The sequence below is a fragment of the Arachis hypogaea genome, chromosome 18 (assembly GCF_003086295.3).
Source record: "Arachis hypogaea cultivar Tifrunner chromosome 18, arahy.Tifrunner.gnm2.J5K5, whole genome shotgun sequence".
NCBI classification, from domain to species: Eukaryota; Viridiplantae; Streptophyta; class Magnoliopsida; order Fabales; family Fabaceae; genus Arachis; species Arachis hypogaea.
The window spans coordinates 134,876,816-134,891,668 of NC_092053.1; the positions used below are offsets into that span (position 1 = coordinate 134,876,816).

At 32.3% G+C, this 14,853-nt stretch overlaps 2 protein-coding genes across 3 annotated transcripts; both read right to left on the reverse strand.

The window, feature by feature from the left end:
* Nucleotides 1-4,282: 4,282 nt before the first annotated feature.
* Nucleotides 4,283-8,794, reverse strand: LOC112772037 (zinc finger protein ZOP1). Of its 2 annotated transcripts, none has more exons than XM_025816915.3 (6): nucleotides 7,493-8,794; nucleotides 7,095-7,231; nucleotides 6,441-6,641; nucleotides 5,707-5,782; nucleotides 4,955-5,050; nucleotides 4,283-4,791 (listed from the first exon to the last, which is right to left on the reverse strand). In XM_025816915.3, exons 2-6 carry the CDS (start codon nucleotides 7,101-7,103, stop codon nucleotides 4,424-4,426), a joined length of 750 nt encoding a protein of 249 aa, XP_025672700.1. In that variant the 5' UTR covers nucleotides 7,104-7,231; nucleotides 7,493-8,794; the 3' UTR covers nucleotides 4,283-4,423. The 2 variants fall into 2 exon arrangements, with proteins under 2 accessions (XP_025672700.1, XP_072081856.1); XM_072225755.1 differs by having other exon boundaries at nucleotides 7,544-7,849.
* Nucleotides 8,795-10,445: 1,651 nt separating this feature from the next.
* LOC112772750 (uncharacterized) lies at nucleotides 10,446-14,853 on the reverse strand. Its single transcript, XM_025817751.2, has 7 exons — nucleotides 14,446-14,853; nucleotides 12,551-13,016; nucleotides 12,236-12,388; nucleotides 11,811-11,957; nucleotides 11,165-11,317; nucleotides 10,892-11,014; nucleotides 10,446-10,697 (listed from the first exon to the last, which is right to left on the reverse strand). Exons 2-7 carry the CDS (start codon nucleotides 12,707-12,709, stop codon nucleotides 10,620-10,622), a joined length of 813 nt encoding a protein of 270 aa, XP_025673536.1. The 5' UTR covers nucleotides 12,710-13,016; nucleotides 14,446-14,853; the 3' UTR covers nucleotides 10,446-10,619.

The following is a 14,853-nucleotide window of genomic DNA, read 5'->3' on the forward strand; positions in this document are numbered from 1 at the left end:
TTAAATAGAATTTTAGTATTATTTTAAAAAAAATTATATTATCCTAAAATGATGGTGTTAAAATAATAAAAATTCTAGTATTTTTTACATAATTAGATACTTAATAAAAAATCATGAACACACTTATTTAAAATGATTTCCAAGTATTTTTTATCTCCTTTTTTTTTCTTCCTTTAACACAATTTTTTTTTTGAAAAATTTACAAAACACCAGAAAATTTATATTTTTTTATTTTGAATTTTCTTCTTTGACGGACAAACTACGTTTCCTTTCTTTTCAAAATTTATCTAATGCTTTACAGCCCATGACCTCAAGGAATAAAAAGAAAAAGTAAGAAGGAATTTGGGAATTGATAGAATGAAGAGATAAGGAGAGAGATATGAGGAGGTAGGTGATAATAGAAGAAAGGTATCCAAAGGTGAAAATGATTTCTCCTTGTTATTATAATGAGGCATTCAAGGGTTCAGCTAGGACATAAAACATGGTCTGAGCCAAAACTCCAGATTCACCACCTGAATCTGAAGTAGAGTGAATACCCCATCCGGTGACAATTATCTCGAAAGGATAACGAGGTCCCAAGAAAAAAAACACCCAATCTGCTCTCTGATATAATTTTTTGGGACTGATTAGCTCCTGTATCAAAAAAACAACATTGATTTTTTTTTGGCACAGAGGCCTCATTGTTCTTTCTAAGCAATTGTCACGGGTCGGGTTGGGTTTTTTTTTTTTTTTTTTTTTTTTTTTAAAGATCTCGTTGTCTTTTGAAGTAATTGTCAGGAGTTATTTTGGGTTTTATTCTATTATTAAAAGGATAAGGTGATGACTTGAATGAATATTGCTTGCTCCAAATTTCTGAACCATTAGACAGAAGATGCCCCAATCGGTATGTGTACCTGAATAAAATATATTTGACGAAAACCAAGTTGGGTTGGTCTAGTGGTTAGCTCACTAGTCCGCTTAAGCAAGTGTCGGGGGTTCGAATCCCGCCTTGTGCATGCAGCAACCCATTGGCCAGCGGCAAACCCTTAAATGGAGCTCAGTCCCGCGACGGATTAGTCCTTGACCTACCGGGTTGGGGGATACCGTGGGAGACCAAAAAAAAAAAAAAAAAAAAAATTATATTTGACGAAAGAAATTATGAAACAAACTCTTCCCGTTACTCAGTTTTGCTATCTACATACATGGATATCAATAAGCATACACTTTAATTTGTAAGGTTAAATAAACAATAAAATTCAAGAGTATTATTTATGCAATACACAAGCTAATTTAGCAGATTGAATGAAGCATACCACATGGCGTTGAGACCAAATGTCAATGTTCCAGCAGTAAATGGTGTAGCTTCATTTATGTCATATCCACTTAATAGATCAAGTGTCTAAAGAGTATGGTACTGAATTTTATCACGATGATTCATTAGGTAGATAATGAAAACATTAAACAATGTAAACAATAGATATATCAGATGTTCATTTCATCAGGTGTATAGATGGTTATTTTAATATTAAAATTTAGATGATTAATTTGGAAGTATAGTGTATTTTTATTTGATTAGTGGTTGTTCATATTGTTTAAGATGGTCATTGTTTACCTATCACTCCCTTTCATATAAATGGCATGTATCACTCACTATGCTCAACTAATATTAAGTCATAAGAACTAAACTTACTTCATCCCAAGATTTCCCTTGAGCAAGGCGCAGATATAGAGGTGCCTTAGGATTCACAAATGATATGAAATTGGAAACTGCAATGATCAACGGTTAGCAATTTCATAAAATAAAAATCATATACATATTCTGAATCAAGATAATAATCAGTGTTTTTGTAAACAGCAATGCTAGATCAAAGTTTCTAAGGTAACACTCAGTATTATCAATTGGAACTTCAAAGAAGCCTTTCCTGTCTTTGTATCACAAATTTGTACTGGCACAAACATTCAAATGGATAAGATCAGCATTCAGCAGGGTTCCACTTTGAAGTAGTTAATCATAGAGAGATTAATGAATAACATACTAACCTTTATTAACAAAATAACAATAATAATTAAAAAAAAAGAATTATTCAGATACACTGACTAAAAAAAGCCGAATAAATAGAGTATTTGATACTTTTTCGGTTAATGCAGGTGATTGCTTGTTAAAGCATCCCATCTTGTGTTGAATTCTCTGCAAGGAAAAGTCTAGAGGGCCAGCACCTTTGTTAAATTCTGGCCAGCATGTAACCAGCAAAGAAAAATGAGCCATTAGATGAAATCTCACACCAATCTCACACCATTAAAACCATCATTGATGGCTACAAATCACAAAAGTTGCTGGCCCCTAGCATTCCTCTTCTTTGCAATACTGAGGAACAGAGTAAGAACATTACCTGAAATCATCTGCAGATGGGCGAGGGTGATAAACATTCAGTCACCCTTTGCGAGTGGTTGTTCCCCGAAGCGATGCTCAAGTTGATAAGCAACGAAACAAGAAGAATCATACAACAATAACACCATGACCATCATATAATACCTCCATATATATGAATATATTGAAAGTGAGGAGTGGACTTGAAGTAGCAGTAGGGCAACTTGTTAAATGCATCTTCCACCTACCTACCAAGCTTGGCTTTTTAATTTGCTTACATTGACAAGTTATTTATTTTCACCCTAATCAGGCTTCCAATTGTTGCCATTAACAGACTTTACTAATAAATAATTCTTCATGAGATTGAAGGTTCTTTTGTCACGACACAAAGTATATAGACTGAGGAATAAAAGTATATTTCTAACAATTTTCATGGATGAAACTTACCAATTTTGCATGACCTATCCAATATGATATATCCATTTTCATCTCCAGCACACTTAAAAAATAAACAAATAAATAAATAAAACGGTTAACCAAGTTACAGAAAGAAAATTCATGAGTTCCCAAATTAAAAAATAATTAGATAAAAAGAAAACTCAAAAGATGTTTGGTTAATCTGGTTCATATTCATTGCATCATTGAGAATTAGTTTAGTTTTGGACTTAGTTTTTGTTCTTTGCTTTTCTAGAGAGAGAAAAATTCTCACTTCTTTTTAGATTTTATGATTCTTTAATCATCTTTTACCTTAATTTTTATATTGGATCTTGTTAATTTCAGTGTTTATTGCTTTAATTGTAGTTTCTTCATTATAATTTTGCTTAAATATTTTACTAGTAGTTTCATCTTAGTTTATCTCTTTGTTTCAATTTGTGAACCTTGTTAATTTTAATATTTCGTCAACACATTGATGTTTTTATGTTTCACTAGTTTTATTTTAGTTGTTATTATTGATAATTGTTAGTAGGTAGTTTTAATTTCTATTTAATTTTGCAATTTAGTTATATTTTTGACTATTGCATATCAAGTATTTGATGAAATATCTTCTTTAATTATGGAGTAGTTTTTCATACTCTTAGCCTAGGTTAAAGTAATTGAGTGACCTTGAGTCATTGGGTCTAATCGAATTGATGATTTGGGAGTCCTTATTAGCCAAGTTGATAGCCAAGAGTTCTTTTGCCATTTGTACTTGAAAACCCAAAAATCTCATTCACTTAATTCTAGTCTTAGTTATAGTTAGTTTAGTTAGCTTTAGAGTAGAATTAGATTCATACATTGATTTGTTAGATTGCCATCCACTTAGGTATTGCTTGAATTGCTTGAATTTAATTTCTTGTCATTTAAGTTTCTTGCATGTCAAGTTTGTTAGTTTAAATGTTTGTTTATGTCTTTTAACTCTGAAATTCTAGCCAACTTTAATTTAAGTTTCTTGCATGTCAAGTTTGTTAGTTTAAATGTTTGCTTATGTCTTTTAACTCTGGAATTCTAGCCAACTTTAATACACACGATTATCCATTCTTGTGGGGATGACTGAGTAATACTTTCGGTTATTTTTATTGAGTTGAACTTGTAACAACCAAATTAAACTTTGATTAAGAGCTAGTTGTCGGTTTAGAACTATACTTGCAACGCAATCTTTATTGATAAATTCTAGACCGACAATCGACTCCTATCACCCCACATACGGCGCCAATATACAAAAAGTCTCTGATACCGGAACTTGCGAGTCAAAACCGTCGCCGATTATTTTCATGCTAAACTAAATAATTTCAGACGGTACGGGGATCTATTTTCATGCTAATTTTAAGTTATATGAGCGGAAGCAAATCTTGTTATGTTGTCATGTCATATAGTGTAGTATGCGCAAATGCATGTGAAAACCACATTAGTGATGTGATATGTAATCATTGTCGAAAATGATACGCGAGGTTAATATGCATGCAAAATGGCCAAAAAATATATATAAGTATAAAAGAAATGGAACATTTTAATTTTACAAGGTACAATCACATGGAGAATTACATAACCCACAAAATTTAGGGTGAGGAGGAAGGGTGTTAACGTAATTTCCCAAACTTAGTAAGGTTTATTGTATAAACCAAGCAAGGATTTCTCCCTCTCTTCTACTCTTTTCCTTGCAGCTTCTCTTGCCTTAAGAGCTGCTTTCTCTTCTTCAGAGATAACCTTGGCTTTGGACTTCTCTTCAGGTCTCTTTCTCTTGCCAACAGTAAGAGACGAAGGAGCACCTTTCACATTTCTTTTGGGATTCAAAGAAGAACTAACAACTGGCCCTGGTGAAGGTCCATTTTGAGATTTATTTTCTGTTTTCTTTTCAACTGATTTTGATTGTGAAGTTGACAAAGACTTTGAATTTGGTCTACTGATCCCAGCATTTGATGAAAACTGAGGTGAGGCATATGCTTCTTCTTGAGTCACCCACTTCCCTGTTAAAAATTTCTTTGAGTAAAGGTCCCATCCATAACTAATCTATGATATTGACTTATAGAAATCATGTGTAATGTCACTTAATCATAGATGAAATCAAATAATCAATATAATATTACTTCATATAGTAAAATGAGAAAAGGAGAAGAATAAAGCCCAAACCTATAGCTTCAGAATAGTAAAACCCTGATTTTGGATCATAGCAAAATCCATTTGTTTTATGGTAGTAGTAACCTGAACTGTCATCGAACTGCCATTCTGCAAATTATGCAGTCAACTTCAGGCATAAAATAAAATTGCATGACAAAATATGCTTGAAACTCGCAATGCATAGTTACATGAGTTGAGTATATAAAGCTAAGTGGATATTTTATCCATGCTTAACAGCAGCAAAAATGTATTTTTGTTTAAATCTCAACTCAAAACAAAAAAAAACGAAACACAGTATGAGAAAAGGCAAAGCACTTCCAAATTTCTCTAAGGGGAAAAAGGTTAATAGTTATTTGACTAATTTTTCCATTTCATTGATCTTGGTGTGACATGAAAACATATCTAATTTTCGACATTATCTAGTAAGTTTCCTGAAACACAACACTCATTGATCTTGGTGTGACATGAAAACATATCTAATTTTCGACATTATCTAGTAAGTTTCCTGAAACACAACACACTACTCTTAATTCTTGAAGGATAGTTAACTTGGTCTTTTATTTATTATCTATAGAGGACTATGTCTCCTCAATCTACCACAGATAGTTGATTGATTATACAAGAAATTGCAAATGTTAAATAGACAGTTTTTATTTCCTTATCTTTTATTTATGGATACCTACAGAATGCTATCAAACTATGCCAATTAATTATTAATAGACCTGTATCAAGAAAATAAATAAACAAAAACTCATACTTACAACCTTGGTCATCCAATTCATGAAATTCTCTTGTTTCCTCAAACTTTGCTTTATCCTTTTGATAGCTGCGATGTGCTTTCTGCAAAAGAGAACACAGATATAACAAACGTTGTACATCTGATCTGAGTGTAAATGTATATAAAACATTAGCACTTGTCCAGATATTTCCAACTCCTGGACAAACTATTTTTGAGTTCCTAATCAGTAGTTGCTAAAATTGTATAGTCCCTTTGGAATTTGAAGGCTGTTCTGAAATCAGGTCTTATATTTGGACTATAAGCAATAGTATATATGTGGAATTGTGAGTTATGCATTAGCCATGTGGATCACATAAGATACTTTTTATTATCATAAATCAATGGTCGTACTCAAGCTATTAAAACTAAGTTATGAAAATGGTTTTGTATATAATTTTCTAACCCCATCTGATATCTATCTATCGGACAGCCCTCAATCTGATATACTCTTATTACTAAAGAACCAACTAAGGTGATTTTATCATCTTTCTTTTCTAACTTTTTTACAACAAGTGCTATCTCATCTCTCTCAAATGCAATGATTACTAAAATTCACAAGCAAGCTTTCCAGTGAAACTAGACAAAAGGCATATACATAGAAATAAATCATACGCTTCTATATCAGAAGCTAGTATATACTCAAAGGGTTTTCGAAACAGTGGAAGAAAGAGCCAGGTAAGCATCATTTTAACCAATAAGAGAAGTGTAAAAAGATCTTACGGCTTCAATTTGCTCAAGGGCGCGAGCTGTTTCCTTCTGCTCTTTCTCCTTAGCAGCATTCTCCTTTCGCATAACAGCTAGCCTCTTGGCGACATTGTCTTTGTGGCGTTGACCAAGCTCATGATTTCTAATGCTCGAAGGATTGTTCGATATATAAATTTTACAAAAGTCACACCATTTGTTCCCTTGGCTCACCCAGTACTGAAAACAAAAAAAAAGGTAATCAATAACAAAGTGCCTCCAATCAAAATCTATTACAACTCACAAGTCTAACTTATACACATCATAAAAGTGAACAAACCACCACATCTCCATAATCCAAGTTAATATTTGCATCCTTACCTAATGAAGGAAGCAGGATCATATAATGCAAACAATAGAACTACCTTCGGTGGAAATAATAAATGCACACAGTTTACAGTTTCATCAAACTACACTTCTGTGAATTATTATAATTTACAAAACCAAAATAATATTACATTAATTTGGCTTTTAGGCACCAAAGCTGCCACATCTAGTACACAAATGAGAATTACGGCGGAAAAGTAATTTTGAGTGCGGGAACATAGAACGTAAATTTAAAAGAAAAAACAGAGGAAGTTAGAGCATGGAATATAATTAGGGAAATTAAATTAATAAAAATTAGGCGCTTACTTCCGTCATGGCAGCAAATTAGGGTTCCGAATAGGAGGCTATGAAGAGATTTCGGAGATGTAGGTTAAGCTCTGAAAAGCTGGGAGTGGTTGGAACTTTGAAACTAGGCGTCCCTAAATGTCTTCAACTTTCAAAACCTGGACAACGAAGAAGATGAGTTCGAAAACTCGGTCAGAGACGTCAGATCAGAGACACCGCAACGACGGAAACGAACCACTGCAACGCAACCCGCAAGTTTTTTAATGGGCCTCTGTGCTAAAGAGTACCATCTCGGCACTGGGCATTTTAATATTATATGGGCTTATCTAGGCCCAAAATTAGAATCGTAATAGAGTTCCAGACCCTAACTAAAATCAGGAAGAGAAAATTTTCTAAGCCCAAAAATAATGTTAAGACACCTCCTTCTTCCGTTCGCCATCCACTGTTGGGTTGGCAAAGAAGTGGAACACCTGTAGATAGGAGATGATCTTGTCGATTTCCTCTATGTCGGTGGTGGTGGCATTGAGGGTGTCGTTGGATTTGGCGATGTCGGCAAGGGCGAGGGCATAGCTTGTGGCGGCAGTGGCGCCATTGTTGTTTGACTGGGAAGATGAAGAAAAAGTGCGAGGGATCTGAGAAGAAGGTTTTTCTTTTCTTTTTCTTTTTCTCTCCTTTTTGTTTTGGATGTTGGATTTGGTGGTGTGAAAAAGGAGAGGCTGAGGTGACCACTGCGAGAAGCTTGGAGCCTCTTGTTATCAGATAAGATAATTGGCTCCTATGAATAAGAGGACATGATTTGGTGTAATGGGGATATGCTTTTGTGTGGATTAACTGCTAATTTAGTATTAAGTAAATTTAACTGTGGATAAAATTTTTTTTAAAATATATTATTGATAAAATAATTTTTAATAATTAAAAATATAACAAAAATAATTAATAAATATTATATTTTTAATAAATAACAAAAAAATTATATTTAATAAATAATTTATTTGTTTCGAATTTTTTAAGGACATTTGAATAAATATTTAAAATATACATAAAAAAAAGTTTGTAAAAAAATTAATCTCTAAATTTTCCTTTTATGTTTCAAACAAATATATTCATTCATACTAAAAAGGTAGTTTACTCATTTAAAAATATTAGATTAAAAATATATTATTAAATTGTTAGACTAAAAATGGACTAATAACTAATACCGACAAAAAATAATAAATTTTTTCAACTCTTGAAATTTTTTTTTGAATATAACATTTTTTTATGAATAATATATTATCAATTAATATATTTATTATTATTAAATATAATATATATAAATCTAAATTAATATTAATAAATTAAAATTCTTATCTCTTTGTTTAATAATTAATAAGAATATAGTGATAGAAAACCGTATTGGTAGAAATCTAAATTAATAATATATTTACTCATAACTAACATGTATACATGAATGACATTTGTGTGGAAACAAATCATTTTGATAAATATATATGCTATGCAAAAATGTGTCTGAAAACTTTGAAAGACACCAAAAAGAAATTTTGACTAAAATGGCGCATATTCGGCCGACATCTTTTTCCCCAGATCCCATATGACCACATTCCCTTCATCTCTCTTCTTCCCTCCTTTCCTAGCAACTATTAGTTCTCTCTTCTCGGTTGATGACCTCTCATTTTCTCTATTTGCCATCTTTTCTCCTACAAAGTTTTTACTCTGATTTTGGTGTGTCTATGCTTATATCTTTATATATATATTTTTGAAACTCATGTTGTTTTAGCTGGTTCAATCTGTGGACTATACTTGTGCGTGAGGAAATGTTAAATTGATGATTTTGAACACGAACCATACATGCTATAAACGACCACCTAATTTAATTTGTTTAAAATATCTAGTCTTACTGTTTTACAGTTTTACCATATTACAATTTTAGAAGATTAATATACTCTTTTAATTTTATTATGACAATTTTAATATACTCATTTGTTTAAAATAATTTCATCTATTTATACAATTTTTAATAAAATTATTTCGTGTTTATCTTTCATAAATTACCTAAGAATTCGACAACTAACATGAATTTGTGTCTATTTTTCGTGATAAAATAACCAATGTTGGATATGTGTCTATTTTTCGACAATTAAGTGTGTGTTTGGATTACGGTTTGCAAACTGAGGTTTGTATAAAATTGATTTTGTAGAATTGATTTTGATCAAAAGTGAGTTAGTATTAACGTGCTTTATGTTTGGTAATTCTTATTCAAAATGGATTATAGTAAACTAAATATTGTTTGGATTACATTATTCAAAATCACTTTTAGATAAATAATTACAAAAAAGACATGAATTTAAATAATTATTTTATGTTATCTTATAATTTTATTTTAAATATTTAAATAAATTTTAATATTTTTTTTAGTACTCTCAATATTTTTTAGTACTCTAATAGGATTAATAGAATTATAATACAAAGTAAAAAAAATATTCCATACAAAAAAGAAATAACAATAACAGTCAAAAAAATTCATATAAAAAAACAGAAATTTTATAAAAAATAATAATATACATAAGAAAGTACGAGAAAAAAGTACTATAAAAAAAATAAATATATGAATAATGAAGGACATAATTGGTATATAGAACCTAAAGTTTAATCCAACGTGAAAAGGTGAACGGAAAAGCTAGAATTTTTAGCTTTTGGTAAACCTAGGTTGAAGGCAGAAATCACTTCTGCGTTTACAGCATAAAAATATTGCCAAACATAAAGATGAAGCTTTCAAGAAACTCAAACGAGCTTCTCTCTTCTCCAACGCAAATCCAAACACACCCTAAGTGGTTTGTGACTCGACTCACATTAAATAATGCTATGAAAGAATAATTTAAAAATATTTTATGTAACTTAATAAATATAATTTCATAGGTGTAATATATATAATTACATATTTATTACCTTTAATGTTATAAGTTATTCTGAATAATTATTAAATACAAACAAAAGGCAAAAAAAAATAACAGTGAGATCGAATGGTGAACATAAATGCCAAGAATGTGAAGCAAACAGCATTAGACTTGCCAATGATTGAAAGAGCGTTATTGAACGCTAGAGCAAAACTTGGTGCATCAATTGTTGTTGAATCCTTTGGTATAACTTTAATTTCTATTAGCGTCTGAATCTTTTATGGTTAAAAATAATTATTTACTCATATATATATATATATATATATATGAAAATATAATCTTAAATAAATATAACAAATCATAAATAATTTATTATTTAATTTTCAAAAATTTAAAATTTTACCGAACTAATGGTGGTGGTAGTGGTGAAGTGAAGTGTTAGAGGAATTGAAATTGGTTAGAGTTGGATGAGAGAAGGTTAAAATTAAAAAAAAAAAGAAATTAATTAAATGTTGACTGGTACAAATTTGACGGTAAGAGTAAAATTAAATCAATCTTTCTCTGAAATAAAGTGTATTGGTATCACAACCACATATCGGTCACTGAAAACCAAGACAATGCTATGCAGGAGTAACTTTTGTGGAAAAGGCTTTTAATCTCTGAAGTTGGGTGGCAAATTTTTATCAGTAAAATATTCCTTCCTGACCTCTTCTGCAGAGCAAAATCTTACCTGCGAAAGTGGATTTAACCAAAAGAAAATAAAGATAGGGAAGCATTTAGACTTGATATCTAACACCAAACACTGCGGAAAATAGTAAAAGAGAGTCATCATCTTACATACAATATAATTAAGTAAAATTATAACAGATCTCCTCTTTCTTATAATCATAAATAGAAAGTTAACATAACATGGCTAATGCTCACCAGAGAAGCATAGGACTTTAATAAGGGTTTGGCTATCTGCCAAATTGGCTTAAACACAAAAGGAGCATCCACGAATAGTACTTCACCCAATCTCTTGGGATAGTAATAATAGAATACATCAAACTGCAGAAAGTGAAGGAAATGCATTAGGTTTTTGGAATGCTCCTTTAGTACAATTTCTTACAAGTGAGGCACTTGCATTCATAAAACACAAATTACACAATGGTAATACGTATTTATCAATCAAAAACTAGTAAGAAAAAATAAATATACCAAGAATGTCAAATATTTAAGATCAGCATTTTCTGTTCCAAAACCTCTGAGATCAACTATTGCAACCATCTGCTCCTTCCCGGTTGGAAGCTTACTCAATGCCTTCTCAACCAAGAAAACACACAATCTTTCATCATCTTTGGGGTCCTGTGCCTAATGATATAATCAGAGGTAAGGTACATCCACTAACAAATAAATGCAATGCAATAAAAGAATGTACTATGGTAAATCCAACATAGTAGACATTCATGGGTCTTGCTTGTGCAAATTGAAATTAAATTGGACATAATTGCGACCATAAATTCATGGCAATTTAGGCAATCTTGTACTCAAATTTAAGAGTTATTATGCAGAACATTGCGGCACTTGGAAGCAATGGACGGACAAGGTAGAACAGAGGGAACACAACTATGAGCTAAACATGTAGGCAAGTTCTTAACAAATCAAAGAACCAAGGGCAAATGAAAATCATACAAAATAAGCTTACAAAAATTGAAGAACCTAGCTATTCAGTAGAGCAAAGCAATTTGCACTTGCATCCGAGTAGCCATGCTTATTTTCCTCTTATTGTATATATAATTAGAAGCAACACAGGCAAACATAAATCAAAATAAAAGATTTCTATTACTGCAACTTCCAGACTTACTTCAGGAAAATGTTTTGAAGCAACCACCATAAGTACAGGTCTACCATAGATATCTAGAAAGTCATGTACATATGCCTTTCCAGTTTGAGCAACATCTTTAACTGCCTCTTCGGTAAGCTCCGCCACATTAAAGTCTTTACGCCATTTCTTATAGAGCATAAGGAAAGCACAAATCATGTAAAATTTTCAAGCAAGGGCTGTTCACTTGGTTTTGTAGTTGGTACATGGGAAGGTAGAAAACTTGGAATGAAAATCAAATTATGCTTGCTTGCTTAGTTTAGCAAATGATCCATAACAGTTGAGTACAAAATGCACTCAAAATTCACCAACATTTCCACATTTCCATATTCCAATTAGTAAATGTCACTATCCCTATCATGTTTGCAAAAATTTATTGATGATGTATATAAGTAGGGAAAGGATACAATGGCTTTAGTCAACTTCTTAACAGCTTCGTTAACAGAGAACTTGCGGTCTTTAAGGAACCATAGTATCATGTCTTCATCATCCCTTCCATTTTTTCCTACAGGGAGGCTATAGTGTTCTTTCTCAAGCTTCTCCTTCACTGCCACAACTAACTACAAAATTCTCAACAGACACAACCTATAAGTGTGCCTTTAATGAAATTAGTAGCATTCAATTAATCAATTCTAATATTATCTAAGGTGTGGTCAATTTCAAGAACCCTAAGATAGAAAGGAATGGGAAATTGGAGGAAACAAAAAGAAAAAGAAGAGTACCTTGCGAGACTCATTAGGATCCAAATCGAGTGGAAAGTTAGAGCTGCGAACAGTGAGATTGGAGAAACGATGAGGATTGGTTGTTACAGGAAGCTTTGATCTAGCGACGGAATAAGGAAGGTGAAGAGTCATGGCTGGGCAAACTCGTAGCAGCAACATTCTGAATTTTTTTTTCCTAGGCGGTATAGTTTATTGTGGAAAAGGTGATTTTGGCTGGGAAGTTAGTTAGGATGAAGCTAATAGCAAGAGAGTCGAATTGTGTGGCTGACCAGCTTGCCAGACATGGAGGATGGAGCCCTTGGAGTTGAATGGCTTATTGGCTGCAACCTCCTCAAGACCTGAACCTATCTTGCAGCTGTTGGAGTTTGACCAAGGTTTTGAAAACCGGACTGGTCATCAAACCGCTTAAGTCACTGATTTTTGGTTTTTTGATCCAACCGGTTCAACCGTAATTCAACTGGAATAACTGTTTTATGATAAAATAATAAATAAAATATAAATAAACACATTAGAACATATTATAGTCTAATATAAACTTTAAAATGTTATCCAAATTTAAAGCACTACATGAAACGCCATCAACCAAAGTCATAACTTCTCCGGTTATAAGTTTAAAACAAAGCCTATTGTTACTTTAGCTAAGAGAACTCTGGATCGGACAAAAAATAACGTGTTTACTTCTCCAGTTATAAGTTTAAGAGCTTTGTGATATAATAAGAGTATTAAGCACCAACTTATGGCAAAATGTACTATCAAGGATACATATACTCATGTTTTGCGTTTTTGTTGCCACTTTATTTGGCTAATCAAGTTCAGTTTTAAAGTATGAAATCCCAAAGGTTCTAAAAGTTGATTTCTTAACCAATAAATCAAATTGCATAGTATCACAAAGTTAAATTTTATGTTAAAACATGAGGCTTGTTGGTATTAAGCATAAAGTGAAATTAACAACATTCAAACTTTACACACAATTACTTTCAAGTTGACATATAGTGGTTAATCACATATCATTTCAGTTTTTCCCTGTATTCAACAGTATTAACACAGACGGAAATGATAATCACTTGGTTTCTGAGAGCTAAAACAGTATTACTAAAATGTCAGTAAGACAATATTATACGAGTTCATTCCAATACACAAATTGTTACATTTTGTGATTAAATTACAAGTATTCCTTTAGGAGGCATTTGTTTTGTTTTTTGGTTTATAACTAGTTCACAGAAACTAACAGTACTTTAAATAACAAAAAATCAACACATATCAAGAACATGCCAAAGTTTTCAACCTAATTTTAACAAGCTCAGCACAATGATTAACAACAGAAAAAAAAAAAAGCACTGAATGAGGCAATGAGCACAAAATTTATCACCAAAAAACTTTAACAAAATTTAACAACAGCAAAAAAAAAACAATTTATCAGTATCAATTTATCATCAATCGACAATCAGTAAGCCATTAACTGAGTTAATTGTTACCTAGATTATTTATTTATTTTTTTATTTTTTTATTTATTTATTTTTTTTTTTTGAAAAGAATGAAAAATCCCTTAAAAAAATATTTGTTGAGTTATAACTCCTTATATACTATGTACTCCTTATGTACTCCCACTATATAAAAAAATACAAATAAAAAAATAATCTAGGTAACAGAATGAAAAATCCCTTAAAAAAATATTTGTTGAGTTATAACTCCTTATATACTATGTACTCCTTATGTACTCCCACTATATAAAAAAATACAAATAAAAAAATAATCTAGGTAACATTAATCAACCCAGAACAAGCAACAAGAAGCTAGTAAGCCTATACCAGAGCTAAAATTTATCATCAAGCAGTGAGCAAAGCCAATCAACCAAGAAAAAGCACCGAGAACTGACTGAGCATCCGAGGCATTACCTTCGGCGAGGGGCAGTGACCAGAGATTTGAAGAGAGCGACGGACGACGGGAAGCTGGCGACGGTCGACGGGGAGCTGGCGGCGAACACGACGGACGGACGACGGACGGACGACGGCGGAGCAGAACCTGGAGACGCTGGCGTTGGGCGAACGGGAGGGCCTTCGAGCACGGCGAACCAGGAGGAATGGCGAACGACCACGACGAAGCAGGCGGCGATGGTGAGACCAACGGCGGAGCGATGGAGGCTAGGATTTTCAAGGAAGAACGGGAAAGAACTTTGAAAGAAGACCAGGGTTTTCAAGGAAGAATGGCACTGAAAGCTTGGAAGGGGAGAGAGAGAGAGTGGTTTCTCAATATCAAAACAGTGTGTTTAGAGTACACTGGCCGGGTCCCGATTAACTCTTCTT

Coding starts and splice junctions, on each gene's coding strand:
- LOC112772037 (XM_025816915.3), bottom strand. Junction 5,783..6,440: donor CCCTTGAGCAAATTGAAGCC/GTAAGATCTTTT, acceptor TCTCTTTTGCAG/AAAGCACATCGCAGCTATCA. Junction 4,792..4,954: donor TTACTATTCTGAAGCTATAG/GTTTGGGCTTTA, acceptor AATTTTTAACAG/GGAAGTGGGTGACTCAAGAA.
- LOC112772750 (XM_025817751.2), bottom strand. CDS start 12,709: ATGTTGCTGCTACGAGTTTGCCCAGCCATGACTCTTCACCTTCCTTAT. Junction 12,389..12,550: donor ATCCTAATGAGTCTCGCAAG/GTACTCTTCTTT, acceptor AGAATTTTGTAG/TTAGTTGTGGCAGTGAAGGA. Junction 10,698..10,891: donor TAAAGTCCTATGCTTCTCTG/GTGAGCATTAGC, acceptor CCACTTTCGCAG/GTAAGATTTTGCTCTGCAGA.